Source organism: Tyto alba, unplaced genomic scaffold, assembly GCF_018691265.1.
Source record: "Tyto alba isolate M040663 unplaced genomic scaffold, T.alba_DEE_v4.0 Super-Scaffold_2, whole genome shotgun sequence".
In the NCBI taxonomy this organism is placed as follows: Eukaryota; Metazoa; Chordata; class Aves; order Strigiformes; family Tytonidae; genus Tyto; species Tyto alba.
Genome location: NW_024881282.1, coordinates 11,861,649 through 11,881,430, shown reverse-complemented (window position 1 = coordinate 11,881,430; position 19,782 = coordinate 11,861,649). Strand labels below are relative to the sequence as shown.

The window sequence follows — 19,782 nt, the reverse complement described above, 5'->3', positions numbered from 1 at the left end:
TCTGGAGGACTATGAGCTGGGCAAAATCAGAAAAACAGAATCAAAATCAAGGATTCTGAGCCTAAATGTTAGCTATGCGAGGATGGGAAAGGTGGTGTCTTAGAGATATTATAGAATAAGAGTCTATAAAAACTCCCAGCAACCAGGATACAAGATTTAGGGGGAATGTTCATCTTAGGTATCTTTATAAAGTTTCCTTATTTGCTTCTTAAGTCTCTACATGAGCTGTGAGGTCCCACCCTAGGTGCCCCAGCTGTCAGTGCAAATTACTGGTGGTCTTCAAGTTGTTCTAAATTTAAATCTTTAAATGCTTTAAATGCCATTAGACCTTGTGCCTTTGCCCTGTCTGAAGACTGTCTGAGACTTATTTTGTTCCTTTTCCTTGGGTTTGAAGCATCACCACATAAAACATGGAGAAATGCTATTGCCACTGGTGTTAGCTGAAGTCTGGGGCATTGGGTTCACTGGGTTCAGCTCAGTTTCCCTCCTTTTTGCCAGTTGTACTGTAATGAAGTTTGTTTGCCTGAGATCACTATATGAGCTTTTTAAAGATATTTCTCTAGCTCTGAATCAGTGATGAAGACAACCTTCCCCGAATCCTTTGATGCTGGTGTTATTAAATATGCAACCTGGGGACTGAAGTCCCAGGCTTTGTCCCTGTGCTTTTGCAGCCACCCTGCCATGCCGGTAGTCCTCATGGGTGGGGTTCATCTGACCACAGATGCCAACCTTTAGTTCTGAACAAGTGTTGAGATTCTTTCACAATTAATGATTTATTGTACCCCTATAGTAGCTTCTAAAAGAGTTCTGGTGATTTTTTCCTTAAAAGTGTTTGTTTCTCTCACTAGGAATAAAGTCAGTCTAGGGTGACATTTACCTCATGGACATCTAAAGTTGTGTGAGATGAATTCTACCCTACACAACGAATCTTTCATAGTGAGAAATTTTCTCCAAAGATGAGAATGAAGATGAGAGACAGTGGAGAGTAGAATATTTTGCATCTTTCCTTTCACTCACATGCCCCTTTCGTTGATGATTTTTTTGAACAAATCATCCTTCCATCTGGATGTTGAGAACAAGGCAATGGCAGGTGCCTGCCAGAGGGAACATGTTTTCAGTCAAAGAGAGCACTGAGTATATTCCCAGCATGATGGGAGCCAAACCTAACCTACTGAGGAACATATTTATTTATATGCTTTATTGTTTGGACATATTTTAACAGTTGTTGCTATCACGTATTCTACAAAAGAAAATGTCCACAACCCTCCTTCCTCAGTATGACTCTTCTCCCAGTTTAATTTTAACAGTTCTTCATACCCTTTGCTGTGTTTTTCATTTCTTGGCCCATCCCTAGTGTCTCTTCTACCTTTCTCTTCTTTGCCAAAGTGAATCTTCAGTTTCCCTTCCATATTCCCCCTCTCTGCTCCTTGGAACTGTGTTTTTATTTCCTTGTTTCCTTATGTGGTCACACCTCTCCCTTCTCTCCAGCCTTTCCACCCTTCTCCCTCTTCCTTTCCCCTGGCTTATTGAGAATTTTCTTTCCTTCCCTTACCATCCATACTGTCCTCGCTCTACCAGCAGCATACTTTGGAGAAAAGCCAGTGCCAAATTTTAACAGCCACAACCAGTTATGCAGAAGACAACTCCACACTGATGGCCAGACTTTGCTGTGCCACCACCACATGCTCCAACCACATTCTCTGCCACCCACCCATTGCTCCTCTTCATGCGCTTGTACTGCTGCCATCTCCTGCCTCTCCTCTTCTGCCAAACTGTGTGTGGCTGAAATGGTTGTGGCAGTAAAAAGGTCTCCGCTGCTCTGATCTGCATGTCCTGGGGGGCGGAAGGCATTGACCACTGGAACACTGCCTTAAAATAATCGATAATGTTGGGTGGCATGCTAACCTTGCGCTGGCCAACCAGGGATAACTCGGGGTATTTCCCCACCCTCTGGAGAGAAACAACTATTTGTTTAATAGAGGTCATCATTGCCTGTGAACATCGCTGTGCCTCCCTCAGACAGCCACACTCCAGGACAGAGGAACTGGGAAGCCTGAAGACAGCTGCGGACAACTCTGGAGCCTGGAGGCCATCTTAGCCCGGTGTGGAAGGTAAACAGAGGTATTTACCTGCTTCCCTCAGCATTGAAAAGCAAAACTTTCTAAAACCCTAGTTAAAAATTAGAAGCTTGCTCTAGCTGCTTGGCTTAACGAAGCTGTAGAAAGTGCTTTTGTTTGCTGAATTAATAAAATGGTTTGAGTGCTTCTGGCAATCCAGAGTGTTTTCCTAAGCTATAATAACATGGTCAGATCCTCTGATGTACACAGGTAGCAAAGCAGCATTGATTTTGGTGGTAGAGATTCTCACTAGGTCTGGTGATTGATGTTTAGGTAAGTTCACCTTGCAGTTTGAAGTGGTATTGAGATAGGTCAGAGAGAATGGGCTGTAAACCCCTGTTCTTTCAGCCAAAGAAGCATCGCACTGGGTGAGAAGTGGGCCCTCTGGCTATGTACGAAATATGCAGAAGATAATTTATAACTTGCCTACAAGACTTAGCTTTTAGAGAAGGAGGCCAGGCTGTGCCTGTGCTTGTTTGCTTCTCTCTGTGGAGGGGAAGTAGGTGAGATTGGGCAAACACATGGAAAAGCAAAAGCTGGAATGAGACAAGAAAGCAGACAGACAAAAGTCAGTGTAAACAGAGTAGCAAATGCATTGGGTATTTGAGAGAAAGACAAGTAAAATAGCCAGTATTCTTTCAATTTCCCTTCACTCCCTCCCTGCTTCATCTTTCATTTGCACACTGCTGGTCTGCTTAGATTTTTATCTCTTTGAGCTGGGGATTTTTCCAGAGGTTTGCAAAATGCCCTGCCAAATTTTGAACACTATATAAACAATAAGTAATGACCATAAAGCAAGAAACATCTCTGTTAAAAATGTTCCCTTCTGAAATAATTCAATGCTGGTTAACTCGTTTTAAAGCTGGATTAAAAAGCATAACGTGATTGTAAAGTGCTCAGAAGAAAAGTCATGTAAGCACAGTGCTCTTACTAAACTCATAGCAGCAGAGAACAATGCAAATTTTTTGCTATAGAAATGAAAAGTCAGAAGAAGTCTCTGGCAGTCTCAGCTACCTCACAGCAATATACAGCATCCCATGAAGTCTTTCTGTTTTCCCTCTCAGTTACAGCGGTCTGAGGACATTGGTCTGTCTTCATGCCTTATCCCATGTCTTTGCTGTCTTCTTTCTGTCAGCAAAACCAGTTTCAGCCTGTCTCTAGCTTTCTTGAATATCTTCATACTGTCTTTCACCTGGGCTTTTTTTTGCTTGGGAACCCAACCTTGATTGATTTCTCTACTCCTAGCCTGCTTAATACCATCTCAACACCAACTCCTGTCACAAAACTTCCAGGATTAGCCAATGCACATGACTAAATTGAGGGACATTTCACTGTTAACTGCCTCATTTATTACAAAAACTATTTGCATGTAGCAAGCGTAGGCATACACATGTGCATGGCTGCGTGTGTGCATGTGTAACGTGTGTGTACTGAAATGGTGCATGTCCACATCATCTTCCTTCTCTTATATTTTGTAACTTGTAACAAGAGAGCAAAGCTATCCTGGGCATAAACTGTTATCTTTCTCTGAGGACAGAAACCTACAGACTGATATCTTGCATTTTTATGCACGTGAAAGACTTGAGCTGGAGTGAACCCATGATAAAACATCATAAAGAAGTTGTGATCATTTTGAGCCATAAAGGTAATGGCAGTGTGAAAGTTTAATGGTGTTTGACCCAGTAGCCCAAAGTTTCAACCTGGCATGGAGAAATACCTGTGGATCATCTTTCGTACTGATCAGCCTTTTCTCTTTGGCTATAGAGCACAGCATGGGTGCGGTATCAGATGAGGTTGTTCACTTAGGTGAAAAGGGACCTAATGGCAGCCTACAACAAACTTGAAAGGGATTGACAGAGGTGATGGAGTGGTGGGAGAGGATATAATGAGGAGAAACAGCCATGTTTACAGCTTGGGAGATTCAGGTTGGACATGGGGAGAGACTTTTTCACCAAGATGTTGGGGCAGCCCTGCAAGAGGTCACCTGGAGTTGGTAGCTCCATCCTTGGGGGGTTTCATAGCTCAGCTACACAAAACCATGGCCGACACAGCAGCTTAATAGTGGTGATGGTCTTGCTTTCAGCAAGAGGTCAGACTGGAGACCTGAAGAGACCCCTTTAAATTAGTGCTTCATTTATGTTGATTCTTTGATTTTAAAAGAACCACCTGACCACTGTGAAACATTAAGCTGCTGTTTTACATGCTATGGCAGATCCCTGAAATGAGGCAAGATGGCTTTGTGACCTTCCCTTAGCAAATAGACACAGGATTAGACATGTTTCCAGCTTTTTGGATACTTTAGGGTGGGTGCCAAACAGCCCTGTAACCCAGTCTTATCTACTCTTATCTTCAAAATAAGCACATCACAGAAAACAGTAATGAAAATTTCTCCAAGTCTTGCTGACAGTGTATTCTTGACTGAAATAGAGAAAATGCAGTTGGTAGGGGACCTGGGGAGGCTCCCTCCTCTGTCCCAGCACCAAGGCAGGGTTGAATATTTATGTGTCATTCCTGGCAGCAATTTCCTGCTCTTCTAGCCCTCCAATGCAGGAGATTTCAAGTCAGCTTCCCAAGACAGTGGTCTAAGACAACCTGGTACATGTACCTCCCTTCCACCCAAGTCCTTAGCCCCACCATAAAATCTGCCAGCCAGGGTATCAGTTTGTGCAGCCATGATTTTAGTAATGATGTTCCCAATGGACAGACAACTGTACATTAACAATTAAAATTAAAGTCTCTGATCATTTCATACCAACACATGTTAAGTCCTGGCAATTTTAAATAAATTCAATTAATTAAACATTCTGGGGTTTAATAATTCTATTTTAAAATAGAATCATTGAAGGGAACAGGCTCTGTAGAACAGGATTACATGTGTAAATCTCAATTGGAACATTTCTTTCTTCAAAACTGATTCTTCTTTCATTAAAGAAGAAAACTGTTGAAATCCCATGCTCCCTGCATTGCAGTAACCCAAAACTCCCTGTATCTTCCCTCAGCAGAGAGCTACCATGTGCACAGGGAAGTGTTCAAAGTGCATTGGGATCACCCTGTTCCCACTGGCAGCATGTGCCATAGTCTCCAACATCCTCCTGTACTTCCCCAATGGACAAGTTCCACAGCTCGGCGAGATAACTGATGTGGTCTGGTTTTTCCATGGCATTCTGGGAGCTGGGATACTGGTAAGAGAGAAGTGTTGTTACTGATTCTTACGGGTTTTGTTTTGTTTAATATTCACAGCTAAAAAAACCTCAGTTAAAAAAAAAAAAAAAAGTAAGAGAAATGTGTTTTGCATAAATACGTGAGCAGCTTAACTGGGAAGTTGGGTATGGGACTGAGAAAGTGCATTCAAGACTGAAAAAGTCCTTAATCATAGGAATACAAGGTATTCCTGAAGTAAATGTCAGGACTTCAAGTCAAGAGGAAGCAATAGGACTGACTTCTCACTGTGGAGAAGGGTAAAATGGGTGTTCATCCTCCATGAGTCAAAGCAAAGCTGAAATCCTAAGATCAGCTGGAGGTGGTGAGATTTCATTACTGTCTACACCCCCCATTACTCCTCTTATGCTCACATAATTCACAAAAAACTTTACGGGCAAAACTGAAACATGTTTCAGTAGGTGTTTGTTAGAGACTCAGCCAACACTCAATTAATGTGGAGCTGCAAATGTCTTAAATCTCAAATGCCCTCTGTGTTCCCACACACTCACCTACCTCCTTTTGGGTCTGATTTGGTTTGTATGTGCTCTTCTATAACCAATTCTCCATTCCACCACTCAGGAAAGATCACTTTTATGTGAATATCCATAACTAGAAGGGAACATGTTGGGAATACTCATCTTTCCAGTCCATTAGAAAGCCTGCTTCCTTTACACTCCTCCAATCATCCATCCAAGTCCAGATAAAAAGCTGAGTAACATGCATACAATAAGTACTGGCTGTTATGCAGCCTAGGCAGATAGTAAGCTGGTACAGAGTTGGCTACCTGCACATAAAAAAAAAAAAAAAAAAAAAAAAAATTAAGAATAATTAACTTAGAAAAAAAAGCAAATTTAATTCACAGTCAGGCTATGATGTAGCTACCACTTAAGACTATGGAAAAGCTACAATGGATGTGGTTCAGACTCATACTTCACAAACCAGAAACATGGTATAAGATCATTCAGTAAATTGTTCTCCACCAGTAGCTTGCCTGCTTCTTCTTCCAGTTACCACTTGGGCCTATTACTCATGCTGAACTTGAACGTAAGCATGAGTATGTGGAAGGAAGCCTAAAGGAAGAAGTAGAACTACATGAGAGACCTGTGGAAAATTCGTATCACTGCAAGCCCAGGAGTCATTGGCGTTCAATGAAAGGAAAGGCAGATGTTAGGCATGAGAGCGTCACAGGCTCATTGAAAACATGCCTTCTTTTAAGGCTTCCACACAGACTTGCCTGTGGCCAGCACCACATACATCAAAAATGAGAACAGCAAGTGAGAGGGGAGGAAACATTTGCATTGACCTTCAAAACACAGCATTAGGAGTGACTATTGATCCACAAACAATGCTGTTGATTGTACATGTTTTCCAGAAAACAGCATGACAAATGCCCACAGGTGAAGAGAAGGGTAAAGGAAGCATTATCATCAGCTCCATTTTACAGGTGCTGGAAGCATGGAAAAATGAAGACTGGCTTCTGGGCCTCCTAGGGAGCTAAGCAAGGGGCAAAATGCCCCATGACTGGAGCCTGGTCCGTATCCTGACTCCAGTGAGGTCAGACCAGGCTGCAATTCATTCCCCCATGCACACAGATTCTTCCCAAAGGAAATTCAGGAAAGTTATGTCAACAGGTTGGCTGATCTTGGAGAATTTCCTTGTAACCAGAATACAGCCTCCAGAGCCAGGACTGTGGGGAAAACTCTGTAACAGCCTGACCTGGCTCTATGAGCCAGAAAACCTGCCTCCACCTGGGAACTTCATCTGCAGACTGATTCCTAGATCAACATCACGCTCTTTAGCTGAGCAGCCAGCCCCACCCTTTCCTCCTCTGATGGTTCTCTAATGGAAATTTATATGATGTGAAAACCTCTCCATTTCCTTATTTCAAAAGTTTAGGGTGTAAAGAGAGAAAGACTGGATCCATGTGTCAGAGTAAGTCTTTCCTGATAGAAAGCCTATGTGCAACACTGGGAAATGCCTGACTGAGCCGTGGCTCGCATGCAGGTCTCATTTTACTGACAACAGCCAAATCTAGCAAATTTTCACTCCCATGTCAAAAGGCAGGTGCTTATAATCAGGTGCTGCAAAAAAAGAAAGCCGCCAAGCAAACCCTTTATCCTGAGCCAGGCTAATAAATGACACAAAGGTGTTTGCAGCTTAGATGGGAAACCTCCAAAGAAGAAAGACAGCCCTGGAGGAAAGGGAGTGCTGGTTTGATGGGCAGAGGTATTCACTCTCCTTCTGAGTGCCAGACAGTGGCACGCTGGGACTGACGCTGCCTTGGGGACCACCTGTGATTACTTAAGAGCTGACTTCTTCCCAGGAAGAGAAACATCTTTTTAACCTCAATATAGGTGCTGGAGGCTGCCTCTGGGGTGTGCATAAAAGGCAACAGAGAGCAAATCCTTTGAAAAATATTTAGGGGCCTACAAATCTAAGCAGTTTTCATAACACTGTCCTACACAGTCTAACAGACATAGTCACACTACACATAAAAATTCCCTGGGGTTCATTCACTGTGGACATTCTGCTCTTCCTGCCCTACATGGGACAATATCTCTCCAACATCTAGTCAAACTGTTTTTACACCTTCTATTTTTGTTTGGGGGGGGGGGGGGGGGGGTTTCTCCTTCTTTCATTAACTTTAAGGGACAATTTCCTACTTTCCCAAATACTCATTTTCTTGCATTGCTCTTTGAGATGCCTACGCAAGCAGTGGTGGGCAGAGGCAAGGCAGCTGGGAGTGCTCTGGCTGCACATCTAGACCCACAAAAGCTTTCTTGCCCTCTGGCTACCAAACGAAATGCAACTTTTCCTATCTCCAGAGTGACTCTGTAAAGTGATATTATATCCTGAGACACAGATGGTTACTGACTTCATTGTATCAGTCCAGCTCCACCTGATAATTACCATGGCAAAGCTGATGTGAACTGGGAGTTCCCTGTTGAGTGAAGTCTATTTTGAAGGTTTTCCAGAAGCATAGCAAAAAGAACCAAAGTCAGATGTTTTTCAGGAACTTTAAGACTGGTTTTTCAAATATAATCTAGAGTAGGATTCTCAGAAGATTTAAACTGATATAATTCTTACTCCAGGGACACATCTTTTCTGAGCAGAAATTCCATTTCTCAAAACTGACACATTTGCTCCTGAAAAATCCAACAAAACTCTGCTGAAAAGAACCAGTATAACTTCAGCAATCAGAATTACTGTACCAGAAGCTTGACAGCCAGCTCTAGCCATAATTTCACACTTCTTCCTGAATTACTCTTCAGCAAGCACCAACTTCTAAGTAGGTATAACTCACAGAGAAGGGACAGCAGGTGGTTTGCATTTGAGGAACATGATGCCTCAGCTCCTAGACTTTAAAAACCATCCCAGCAGAAGTACTGCATGCCAATTCAGCTTGTGCTTTCCTCACAGGTTATTTTGCCGGCATTCATGATGCTGGGAGCAGGAGGAGCAGGATGTTGCGCTAACCGATGTGGGGTAAGTGGATATTTATGTGTTGAAATGGCACTATAGGGTTTGCACAATAGCTCTTAAATGGCTGCTCAACAGGTGGAAACGTACAATGACAAACCACCACCATCAGCAGCCATGTCAGGGAAATGCAGAAGAGGATCTTGATCTACAGCGTCCCTGGGCTGGGGCTGAGAGCCCAGTTAGCCAACAAGAATGTTATGATATTGCAGCCACTGACATGAGGGAAATCATACTCAACCAGGGCGGGTATTGGAGCATTTAGGCACAATGCTGAGGGCAGAGGGGTACAAAGTTATTTCACTTCATCCCATGTAAAGTAAAACGCAGCTCCACTTCCTCCTGCTCAAGGCAATCCTAAAGATTGAGACAGCTGCCTGTTCCTTCTGTTTCCACATGGTCTGGTTTCCTTCATACCCTTCCATGGCAGTTTTTTTTTCCACAGGTTCATCCTTGCTTACCTTCATAGGGGCAGAGAGGTCCCCTACTTTGCAAGCCCATGCTAAAAGCCAAAGCTGCTGCGGCTATCACTGAGGACCCAGCTCTGCTTCCTGGAGGCTGGTCCCCATGCTTTGACCCATAGCATGCATTTGCCCAAGTGTTATGCACATAAAAGGTGCAAATGCAATTTGGGCTCTCTGTCATCCAGAGAAAGGCCAGAGATATTTTTTCCCTTGATAATTAAGAATACTATAAAGCAACATGCTATACAGGCATCTCAATTAATCCTCAAACCCAGGGCACAGACTTCTGTGTGGCCATCCTTATTAGCAAGAATAAACTGACTTAGAAATGTTTTTTTTTAGTGTGCAGCCTTCCCAGAAGCATCCTAGAATGAGTGATTCCGTACAATAAAGCAATTAATATTTAGGTTGATCCATGAGAAGACCTTTACCTCTTCAAGATATTTTACTTAATTCATTATTCATAATACCAAAATAACATTCTTCATTAGGATGTCAGCAAGTACATCTCAAGGGACATGTCATTACATTGATTTTACTAAGTGTCACATGCACAGAGAGGATGCTGATGATGGCCAAGTAGGCCAGTGACAGAGCTGGGGTGTGAGCCTACGCACCCTGAACCCAGTGCTTGAGCCAGATGCTTCTCCTATTTTGAGTGATGTAGAAAGTGGTGGTGAAAAACAGCTGTACTGTGGGTGTTCCCACACTGCTGAATGTGGTACGTCACGAGGGGAAATCCAGCTGAACTGGGCTCAGTTCACACAGCATCTCAGGTCTCCCTTCTCTGTCCTTCATCCCAGCACCAAATATTACAGAGCCAAGAGTCAAACTTCCCCAGTCTGGCTGGGTTCACTCCCCCAGCCCACTGGTGCAGGTGGTAGCACAGTGCTGTCCAGCAGCTCACATCCACAGACCCCCACACTCTGTTCTCCTCCACCACCCTGTAGATGTCTGAGCCATTCCTAGCAGCAGCACATGGATGCCAGGTATCCTGTCTGCACCTTCCCAACACTGAGAGGTTACTTATGAACTGTTTCTCCTCTTCCTTATTTGCTGTTATAGAGGAATACAACAGACATTGTTGAGAAAGTAGTTTGATTATGCACTACAATATTTGTATAAAGAGAGATAGTTGTTGGCCAGGTGATAAATCTACTCAAACCAGAGAATAGGCTCAATAAGGACAGTATTTCTTTGAAAATGCTGTCTTCCGGGACTGTGGGAATTGCCTACATCTTTGAGGTGGAAAGGGGTGAATATCTACAAGTCACTCTATGGTTTAAACAGAATGTGGCTCAATGTAAAGATAAGATGGAGACATGAGATGGGAACATGAGTGGCTATGAATGGCATTAAAAACAATGGTTTCCCCTGCACAGCTCCTGGCAAAGAGTGATTTTCAAGCATGCAAGAAGAAGTGAGTATTGCAGGGAGATCTGAAGGCTAACATTGTGCTTCTTCAGGAGAAGAAACCTCAGGGAAACTTTGCTTTGGGGATAGAGGGAGGAAATGCACAGACACCCACAGCAGGGTTGCTCAGATGCTCTGACCATGCAGGCTGTATACCCAAGGCGGGGTACGGTGTGAATCACCAGGTGCTGGAGAGCAGAGCAGCTGTGGGACTGGTTCAAACGTGGTTCAAACATGCATCATGGCAGCGACTTCCCAAGGTGCCAATGCACCTTGCAAGATGGGTCTGGGTCGTGGACCTCATAGAGGGTCCCCAGCTCTTGGTTGCTTGTCCACCATATTCTATCGGCTGGCAGAGAAATAACACACACTGAAGCTATTCAGGAACCTCTGAATTCAAAGGTTAGTTTGTCCACCATTCTGCTTTGGGGACCTTAGGTCTAAAGTTATAATTTCCATTGAATATTCAACATTGCTTTTCATATGAGAAAAAAAAAAAAAAAGGCTAAAGAACTAGCAATGATCGGAATTATTATTTAATCAGAACATAAGTACTTTCCTCAGGGTAGGGACTCTATCCTATTATATTTTGTGCAATCCCTGGTTTAATAATTTCAGACTTCATCACAGCCTTTACACACTGCTGAAGTATCAACAACAGTAGTAATAATTACTAAATTTCTCATCCGTTTATTCACCTTATTGAATTCTCCAGTTCACAGTGATTTTGTGCTGCATTGAGTAACTTTTTTCATTAACCCATTTTAAATTGTTGCCTGCAAACATACCTAGGTGGCATCTTATCTTTGCATTATGGAGGAAAGGTTTTGAAAAGTAACAGATTAGAAAGATTTCATGTCTTGCAGCTTAGTGTGTACACATCTGAAAGGATCCACTGCACTGGCACTGTGAGGAAAAAAGCCCCTCCCCACACACACAGCTTCTGTCATTGCATCAGCAAACATACTCCAGTATGTCTCTCTAAGACTTCCTTAAGAGTTACTAGTAGAAGAAGAATAGCCACAGCATCTTTCCAGACAAACAAACCTAGATAAGCAAAGCTATCTGAATAACCAGAGAGGATATTAATTCCACAAAAGAACAACTCCAGAGAAAGAAACACAGAAGAAAGAAATAGGCATGAAACAAGAACCAGGGCAATAAAGATCAGTGCAAGCTCAGACAGGGGGAACTTGGTAAATTCACCAAAGCAGCTGATGCTAGTGTTCAAAGAATGAGTGCTAAAAGTCTTCATCAGCTCACTGGAGACAATCCCATTGTGTGGAGGATAAAGCAGGAAAACATTAAAAGAAAATCAGCAAAAATTATCAGCTAAACCTTTGAGAGGTGGAGAACAAGCCATAGGAAACTAATTTCAACAGACTCAAGCATCCTAGCTTGGACCTCATGTTGCAAATGAAGACACAAATGAGGGAATAAAAAAATTTCCAAAAAAGAGATAAATTAACATGGTACAGATAGGGGAAATGCTGAAAGGTTGATATGACGCGATACTTAATAAAATTGTTGGATTTCCATAGAATATGGGACAAGCCTCCAGAAAAGACTCCAGAATAGTAGATATAACAGGAAAATGCCACTGTGTGACTAGAAAATGCCCAGGAGAGCAAATTTAACAGTTGCAGCAAGTTCAGACTCTCCTTTCAGTGACAAGTGGTCTTTGTCTATAAACTTGTGCACAGAAAAGGAAATTGCTGAGATGAAGGTAGCCATACAACCAACAGATGTCAAATGAGAAAATCATGTGTCAAAGAATAGTTATGAAATACAGCACTGATGAGTACTACTAGTACAACTAGTACTAACCACTATCATAAAACACAGTATTAACAAAAGACCATTTGACTTTTTCTATCATAATTGTCTTTGGGATGAACATCCTGCTATGTTGTGATAAAACTAATCATTAGCATAATTAAGATCCTTCAACCAAGATGCAGAATGCACAGTTGAAAAAAATGAGAAAATATGTGAGGAGAAGTAGTTCAGTGTAGGTAGGAGTTTCAGACAGGGTATCAGTCACTCACCTTCACCGCAAGGCATGGCTGGTAATCTTATTATGAGAGACAGCGCATCAGCTACAACCCAGCAATGCTTTGGTCTGAGACTATTTGCTAAATTACCTAGATTTTGCTGACAATGAAACTCTGCTAAGAGGCAACTCAGCCAACATGCAGATAAAGACAAAAAGAGTGTCCAGCTTTGCAAAAAAAAGAGTTATTAATCAGTTATGATGAAATAAATTGCATGAGAATTCCCAGCAACTACTAACTCAAGGATTGCTTTGGAGGCAAAGGATACACAAAATGAGTCAATTCATACACTGGCAGCATGCAGGGTTGTACAGAAAGCAGTAATGTCATCAGCTGGCAAGTTGGAAACTGCATGCACCAGCTTAAACACGTTTGGATAGTGAATACTTTTCAAGGCTGTGTCACAAATCTGCAACGTGGATGGCAGTTATTTCCATTTGACTCTGTAATGCAGCGCTCTTTGGAGGAAAAGGTTTCTACCTTCCTTGTGGGCTGTTAGATTTCACTGGTATTTGCTGGCAACAGGGAAATGTTGCCAGAGGTATTTGGCTTCAAACCCAAGTCATGGATGGGAGTGTTTCCCATGTGCTTCCTCAGTCATGCCTCTGCCCTGACTCCGAGGCAGTCTTGCTGCTTTGCCCCTAGTTCAGGTCTTCCTCTGGCTCTGTTAGTCTGCTCCAGAGTTTCCTTTTCTTTTCTTCTTCTTCTTGGCAGAGTTGTGAACAATCACAGGCAGGGACTCTTAACAAGACTAGCAGGAAGCCTGTCCCAGAGACAACACCAGTAGCCTGAGATTCTTGTTTCTATATACAAAGAGCAACCAGATACATTCCATCCACTAATAGAAAACTACCCCAAAACAGAGCAAAGGTAACATTTGTGTGGGAGTGGCCAGTGTAAAACGTACAGAGGCATTACATATAATTCGAAATGACTGATGGTTTGTTGCCACACACAGCACAATTAGATTTCTCAACACAAGTAGTGGTAACCAGATATGTTGTTGCAAAATGAAGGAAAACAGAGTAAGAAAGGCTCTTCTGCATTTATCATCAATTAGCAAGAATAACTAATGCATCTTCTGTTGCTTTCATACCTGGTTCAGTAGTTGCTTGCTAGTTTCTGTTGGTACACGGGCTGAGAAAGGTGCTCTTGGTGAAGAGGTGGAAATGCCATGGCACATGATGTGGACCACATCAAGCCAGTACTGGCTTCATACTGGCTTTTTGAAAGAAGACCACCAGAGTTTTCATAATTGATTGGTCAAGTATAAAACTGAATGACTAAAGCTCTGAGTTTATCCAGTTTTAAAAGCAAAATAAATAAAGTCTGAAATCCTTTCACATCTACAGCATCTGCACTAGTCAGAAGTCAACTATTTTTTTTTCCCCACAAATATCATACTATTATTATGAGTTTCAGCATGTAGTAAAAAAACAGATAAAGATTATTTCCTTTCCATTCAGTATAAGATTTTCATGCTACTCAATACCTCTGTGCAGGTGATATTGAAGGTCTTTTCCCTTTCAGATGCTGCTGTCAGTGTTCCTGGCCATGCTGGGATTTGCAGGAGGAGCGTATTGTGCAGTCATCTCCTCACTGGGGCTGATTGGGGGTCCTCTGTGCGACACAGGTGACGGAGAATATGTTTACCCTTTCAGGAATGACACTCTGGAGTGAGTATGACTTAGAGACTCCTCCAACTTTGCTTTCCTTAGTTCCCCCCACACACACCTTTTGATAGCAAATTAGAATTTTTCCAAAGTGCATTAATGGTTCACCTGGTCTACAAATATATTCATATTTCTCTGAGCTAGCATGTTCCAGCTGGTCATCTCTCTGGCCAAGGATCATCTTTGGGCAAACTGCTCAAGTTTCTTCTGTTGTGCTTGTCAGCAGCCCCTTGTGTAAATTGCACGACGCTTTCAAAAGGCTACTGAGCTGTGACTCCAACCAGAATCAAAAGGAATTGTTCAACAAGTATGTGACATTAATCTGTTAAATCATCATGATTTGAGTCTACTCTACCTAATTCTGAAAAGAAAAGCAAAAATATTTTCTAACTATTTAAAGTTAACCTCGGCAACCACCTCTCCAAGCCAGAGCTAGTGACAGTGAATAGACTGGGCTGAGATAACACAGCAGGAATGGAGAATATATAGAGACACATTTAAAAACCATTAGGGACCTTTCCCTTTAATTATTAACACTGCCATAAAACAAAAGGGAGATTCTTGTGCCTGCAAAAAAGTACAGATGTGGCTCTCTTTCCTAGTCATCAATTACACTTCTGCAAAAGCAATTCTGAAAAGAATCAGCAGCTTTTACCAGTTATACCAGAACTTGAGACTCACTTTGTGTAGTCAAGTTCAAAAAGTGCAATTCCAGAAAACACAGAAAGCATTCTCAAATTTTTATTTTCTAATACATTGTCAATTCTTTTTCTCTATCACAGAGACAATTATTTGTTCAACCAGACAACATGGAGCATTTGCAAAGAACCTGAAAATATCATCCTTTGGAATATCATCCTTTTCTCTATTCTTCTGGCCATTGGTGTGGTTGAAGCTATTCTTTGTTTTATTCAAGTCATCAGTGGACTTACCAGCTTCATATGTGGCACATGTATGAGGAAAAGAAAGGTTGGTATGCAGTAAAAGGAATCAGAGTGCTTTACATTCTTACCACTTTTATTTTTTGAAGATCTGGGAATGGTACATGATCATGGAGATCTGCACAGCTACTCTGGGAGGCTGAGGCAGTACAGATGCATTTTGCACACTGTCTTTCTCTCTGCCTCACATTGTCGTCAGCGATAACCTGGTCCGCAGATATTTCAAAACAGTGAAGCAGTGTAATGTATTGACATACTCAGTTGCCTGGTTGTGTTCCAATTCAAGAAGCTTTTTTGATAAAATGTAATGACACACCAGCATCTGTAAGTGAGACAGATGAGAAGAAAAGGTGGGTTTAACTGGTCAGCAGTAGTAAAAATGTCATTTTACAAAATGAAAGAAAACACCTTTCAAGTTTTATTTATCACCACTGCATTCTTTTCACTGTTTATTTTCATTGTACAAGATGCTTGCAGTAAATCTGATATCCTCCTGGAATATTAATTAATCATGTTTCATTCATTGTCTTTCAGACAAATATCTCTGGAATGTGAACGACCTACAGGGTGTGCCAGGAGAAGCCCCAAGCTGCCAATCCACATACAATAAGGATAGTGCACTGTGCTGTATTTATGGGGGGATGACAAAGAAAGTCCAAAATCTTCAGGAGTTTCATGGGGAAAAAATAATTTTTTATAAAGAAGTCAGGGTGGAAAAAGACTAGATCATAAAGAGCCAAGACTCCAAATTTTCATCTCTCTAAATACTCCTGTTAAATCTCAGGTATTGGTGAAAACACTAATCTGTCTGGTCCTGACTGCCATGCTTGTGCATAAAACACAAAGGTCCCCAGGTCAAAGCTCACCACTTGCCCTCTTGTGTATATGGGAAACCGAACTGTTGCTAATGTATGCATTTAGCAGCTGCATGAAGCAGGCACCCTCTGACTATATGTAAATAACCTCCCATCCCCTCCAAATCCCACCTTGAGCTCACTTGTTTCTTCCTATTAACTTGCTACCCAGGCACTCCCAAATTTAAATTAGAATGAGCAGAGAATATATCAAGTGGCAATTGAAGCACCCGGTTTTCAGCCTCCCTCAGCCACCCTGGAGCCAAGCCCCTTGTGCTCATTTGGCAGCTTGCTATCGTGTTCACCAAAGTCCAGTGCACTTCTACATCAGTTCTGCAGGAGCATCTGAGAGATGTGGTAGCCCTGGAGAGGCATCTGAGTCAATATAGACAGTAGGGTTGGAGCAAGACTTTAACAATGTCCAGTTTAACTAAAAGGAGGAAAACCTCAGCACAAATTTTGCCCTCATGAGACTCCATAAGAGTCTCACTAATTTCCACACAGGTCAATATGGCTATTCTAGAATAGACCACACAGTCAAGCAATTAACTGGTAAAGATAAACTTTAAATTGATAAAGGAAGTAATTATGTGCCGTTTAGTAACGAATAAGAGATATAATCTGAAAGGCAACAAATTGCGTCAGTCTTGGTGTTACAGCAACAGTAATCCCAACCAGAAACTGCGTCATTCCCCATCATCACTCAAGATCAAGCCCTTAATGCTAAAATCCATGACTGGCAAATTTCAGAAACCCCATCATTTGAGTGACTTCCTCAAAGGTTAATTCTTGGACATGCCACTGACTTCCCTGAGTCAGCCAAACTGTGAGATAATCTTCATCCATCCTGAAGGCATGTATGCAGTAATGAAAACCTGAATAGATTTAAAGCACTTGGAGTCTATTTTTCAAAGAGAGACATTTGTTTTTTCTCAGGGAAAAGTTGTTCATATTTCTGCATTGTGGCATGTGAACAAGTTATTTGAGCACAGTTATTGCAAACACAGCTGGTTGGTTGTGTTATACTCTAATGCAGTGCACAAAACCTTTTATACAAAATGGGGAAGTAAATGTCAGCTATGCTAAAATGAGGAACATATGCACACTTCCTTGGTGCACAGCTTCACTCCTAGAAGCAGGAAATTTTACTATAAAACTTAAAAGCACCCTCTGTAAAAAAAAAAAAAAAAGCATAAGACTTGCTGAAGTTTGCAATCATGACTAAGTGCATCCAAACCTGCCATGTGGCTTAAAAAACACATGTTCATTGTCAGCAGTTAAGCCTGGACAGTGTTACCATATAAAGTGGACATCAAAATAAAGCCAACTGATTCAACCAGGAAAAGAGTCAAGGAGGCAGCCAGAAGTAAGGCTATTCAGCGTGTAACCAGACCGAGAGAGACTCCTTCATCAGCAGAGGGGCTCTGGGAGCTCTTCGCAGCCCCTAAATATCAGCCCTGCCCCTTTAGTTTTTTCTCCCTGACTCTCATCTCTATGATAAAGCCAGTTTGGGCTGTGCCAGGACCAGGAGAGGGAGAAGTACCCGCTGTCACACACTACCTCCAGCACAGGAAGGGAAACGCACTGTACTGCTGCCATCTGCTTGTTCCAAGCTGTCCTGCCCTGGGGATCTTTATGTCATGTCTGTGTGCTAATGGGGATACCCTCTGTCCTGTCAACTGTGCAATCACTGGCCTCACTGATATATGTAAATATTAAATATTGTTATTCTGAAGTTATTTTCTGGCTTGATTTGTATGACCTAAAGGATCTGTGACTTCAAACTAGCTCTGGTAAGAAGAGATATGGAATAACGCAGAAAGAGTTAAATTCTTTTTTTCTAACTTGAACCACTGAAAAGGAGTCTTTTCAGAAGACTCAGAAGGAGACATCTCAGAGACTTTCAGGAGACATCAAACCGTGTAGTCCATGGAGAGAGTCAGCCTTCCCCCAGCCCATAATGAGTGAGATATCTAAAGCAGGCAGGAGGAATTGCCTCTCCAGGCAAGATTCAGTTGTTCACCCTAGACAGGAACATCTGGTGCCATTTCAAGTGCAGCAAAGCATCCTGCTCAGCCTCCAGGTGCCACTTGAAGTGGTAAAGATCTCTCACATGTTCTGTGTCACACCTAAGAGCCAATCGCAGATCTCTGGAGACCTACATATCTCAGCTGGAGATAGAAACACAGAGGTGTGGGAGACCAAAGCAAACACTCACCTCTTGCAAACTCAAGGATGCTAAAAATTAATTTAACAAAGATACCTAAAGGGGGCTAAAATTCAGTGAAATAATTTCAGGTCATGGTTTTTCAGATCCCCAAATTGTCTTTTACACCTGGCAAAGCCTGAGCTCTCAGAAGCGTCACCAGAGACTTCTCTGGGAGCCAGCCACCACATCGCAACATGGGCAGCTCCTCACATTGAGCACTGCAGAGACCTGTAAGAAATTGGCTGCATAATACTAATAAAAATCATTGTTGTCTGGACAGAGTTGGCTTCACTGAAGATAAAATATCATGTCACAGAACTACTACAGATTTTATTTTGGTTTGGTTTGTTTTTTTTCAAAATGGGAAGAATTATTTCAGTGAAATCTCCTACCAAAGAAAAAGAGGTATTTTGCCTTTGAAATGTTTTATGTATTGTGCACATGAAGAATTTAGTAAAACTAAGCAACTAATAATATTCTTCTATAGCTATCTTTTATCTCTATTCATCCTCTACCTACCTACCTACCTACCTACCTACCTACCTACCTACCTACCTACCTACCTACCTACCTACCTACCTACCAATGTCTTCTATATATCTATCAATCTTAAATACTTAATGGTCAAAAACTCACACAGGCATAATGACAAAACATTTGTTTAGTTTTTATATTTATTATTCACTGTGCAGTCTTAGGACACAGACTCTCATACAAGAAGTAAAAATATGTTACTTTCTAATCAAATTATACCTCTCTCGTCTGCATTTGTAACTCATGCAAGAGATCATCTACATGAAAACCTGTGTTGGTTGGAAGAGAATAAATTGTCCCTGGGATTGATTAGGGATAGGAATAAAACTTTAGACCAAGGACATCATCTGAAAAACTGTAATTGTTTGGAGACCAACAGCCCAATGTTTCAGCTGCCAGGATCAAGGGCATGATTCAAATACCTGGGTTGGAAACCACAGAGTAGCTCATACCATCTCATTTCAAGAGGATCTGTCAGACCATTTTGATGCAAATAGCTCAGATGCCTCAGGTCCCAGTGCTTGATTTTTCTTGGTGCATGGAGCAAAGCAAACCAGTGAAGAAGTTGGTCCTCGCAGACCTCCCTGTGCCACAGCCTCTGCTCTACTGCCGCAGCCCCAGTCCTGTGTCTCTCCTCACAGGGAACCACTTCTTTGCAAACAAACTTAAAACAAATCCCAAAGGAAAATGAAAAAAACCACCTTTCCAGATTCTCAGAGTACTTTATTTAATTTCTTACAGAACATTAGTTCATTGGTCTTGTCCCTTTCCACAGGAGAGACAGGGAACAGCCACCCTTCGGAAATGCCCTTCCCTGCAGGTCCTCTCTCACTCCACAACGC

General features: G+C 42.0%; 1 protein-coding gene across 1 annotated transcript; it reads left to right on the top strand.

Annotated features, from left to right (window-relative positions):
* Positions 1 to 1,999: 1,999 nt before the first annotated feature.
* On the top strand, positions 2,000 to 17,936 carry LOC104360378 (transmembrane 4 L6 family member 1). Its single transcript, XM_032990999.2, has 6 exons — positions 2,000 to 2,111; positions 5,117 to 5,299; positions 8,739 to 8,804; positions 14,260 to 14,405; positions 15,185 to 15,371; positions 15,878 to 17,936. Exons 2-6 carry the CDS (start codon positions 5,129 to 5,131, stop codon positions 15,896 to 15,898), a joined length of 591 nt encoding a protein of 196 aa, XP_032846890.1. The 5' UTR covers positions 2,000 to 2,111; positions 5,117 to 5,128; the 3' UTR covers positions 15,899 to 17,936.
* The last annotated feature ends 1,846 nt before the right edge of the window (positions 17,937 to 19,782 follow it).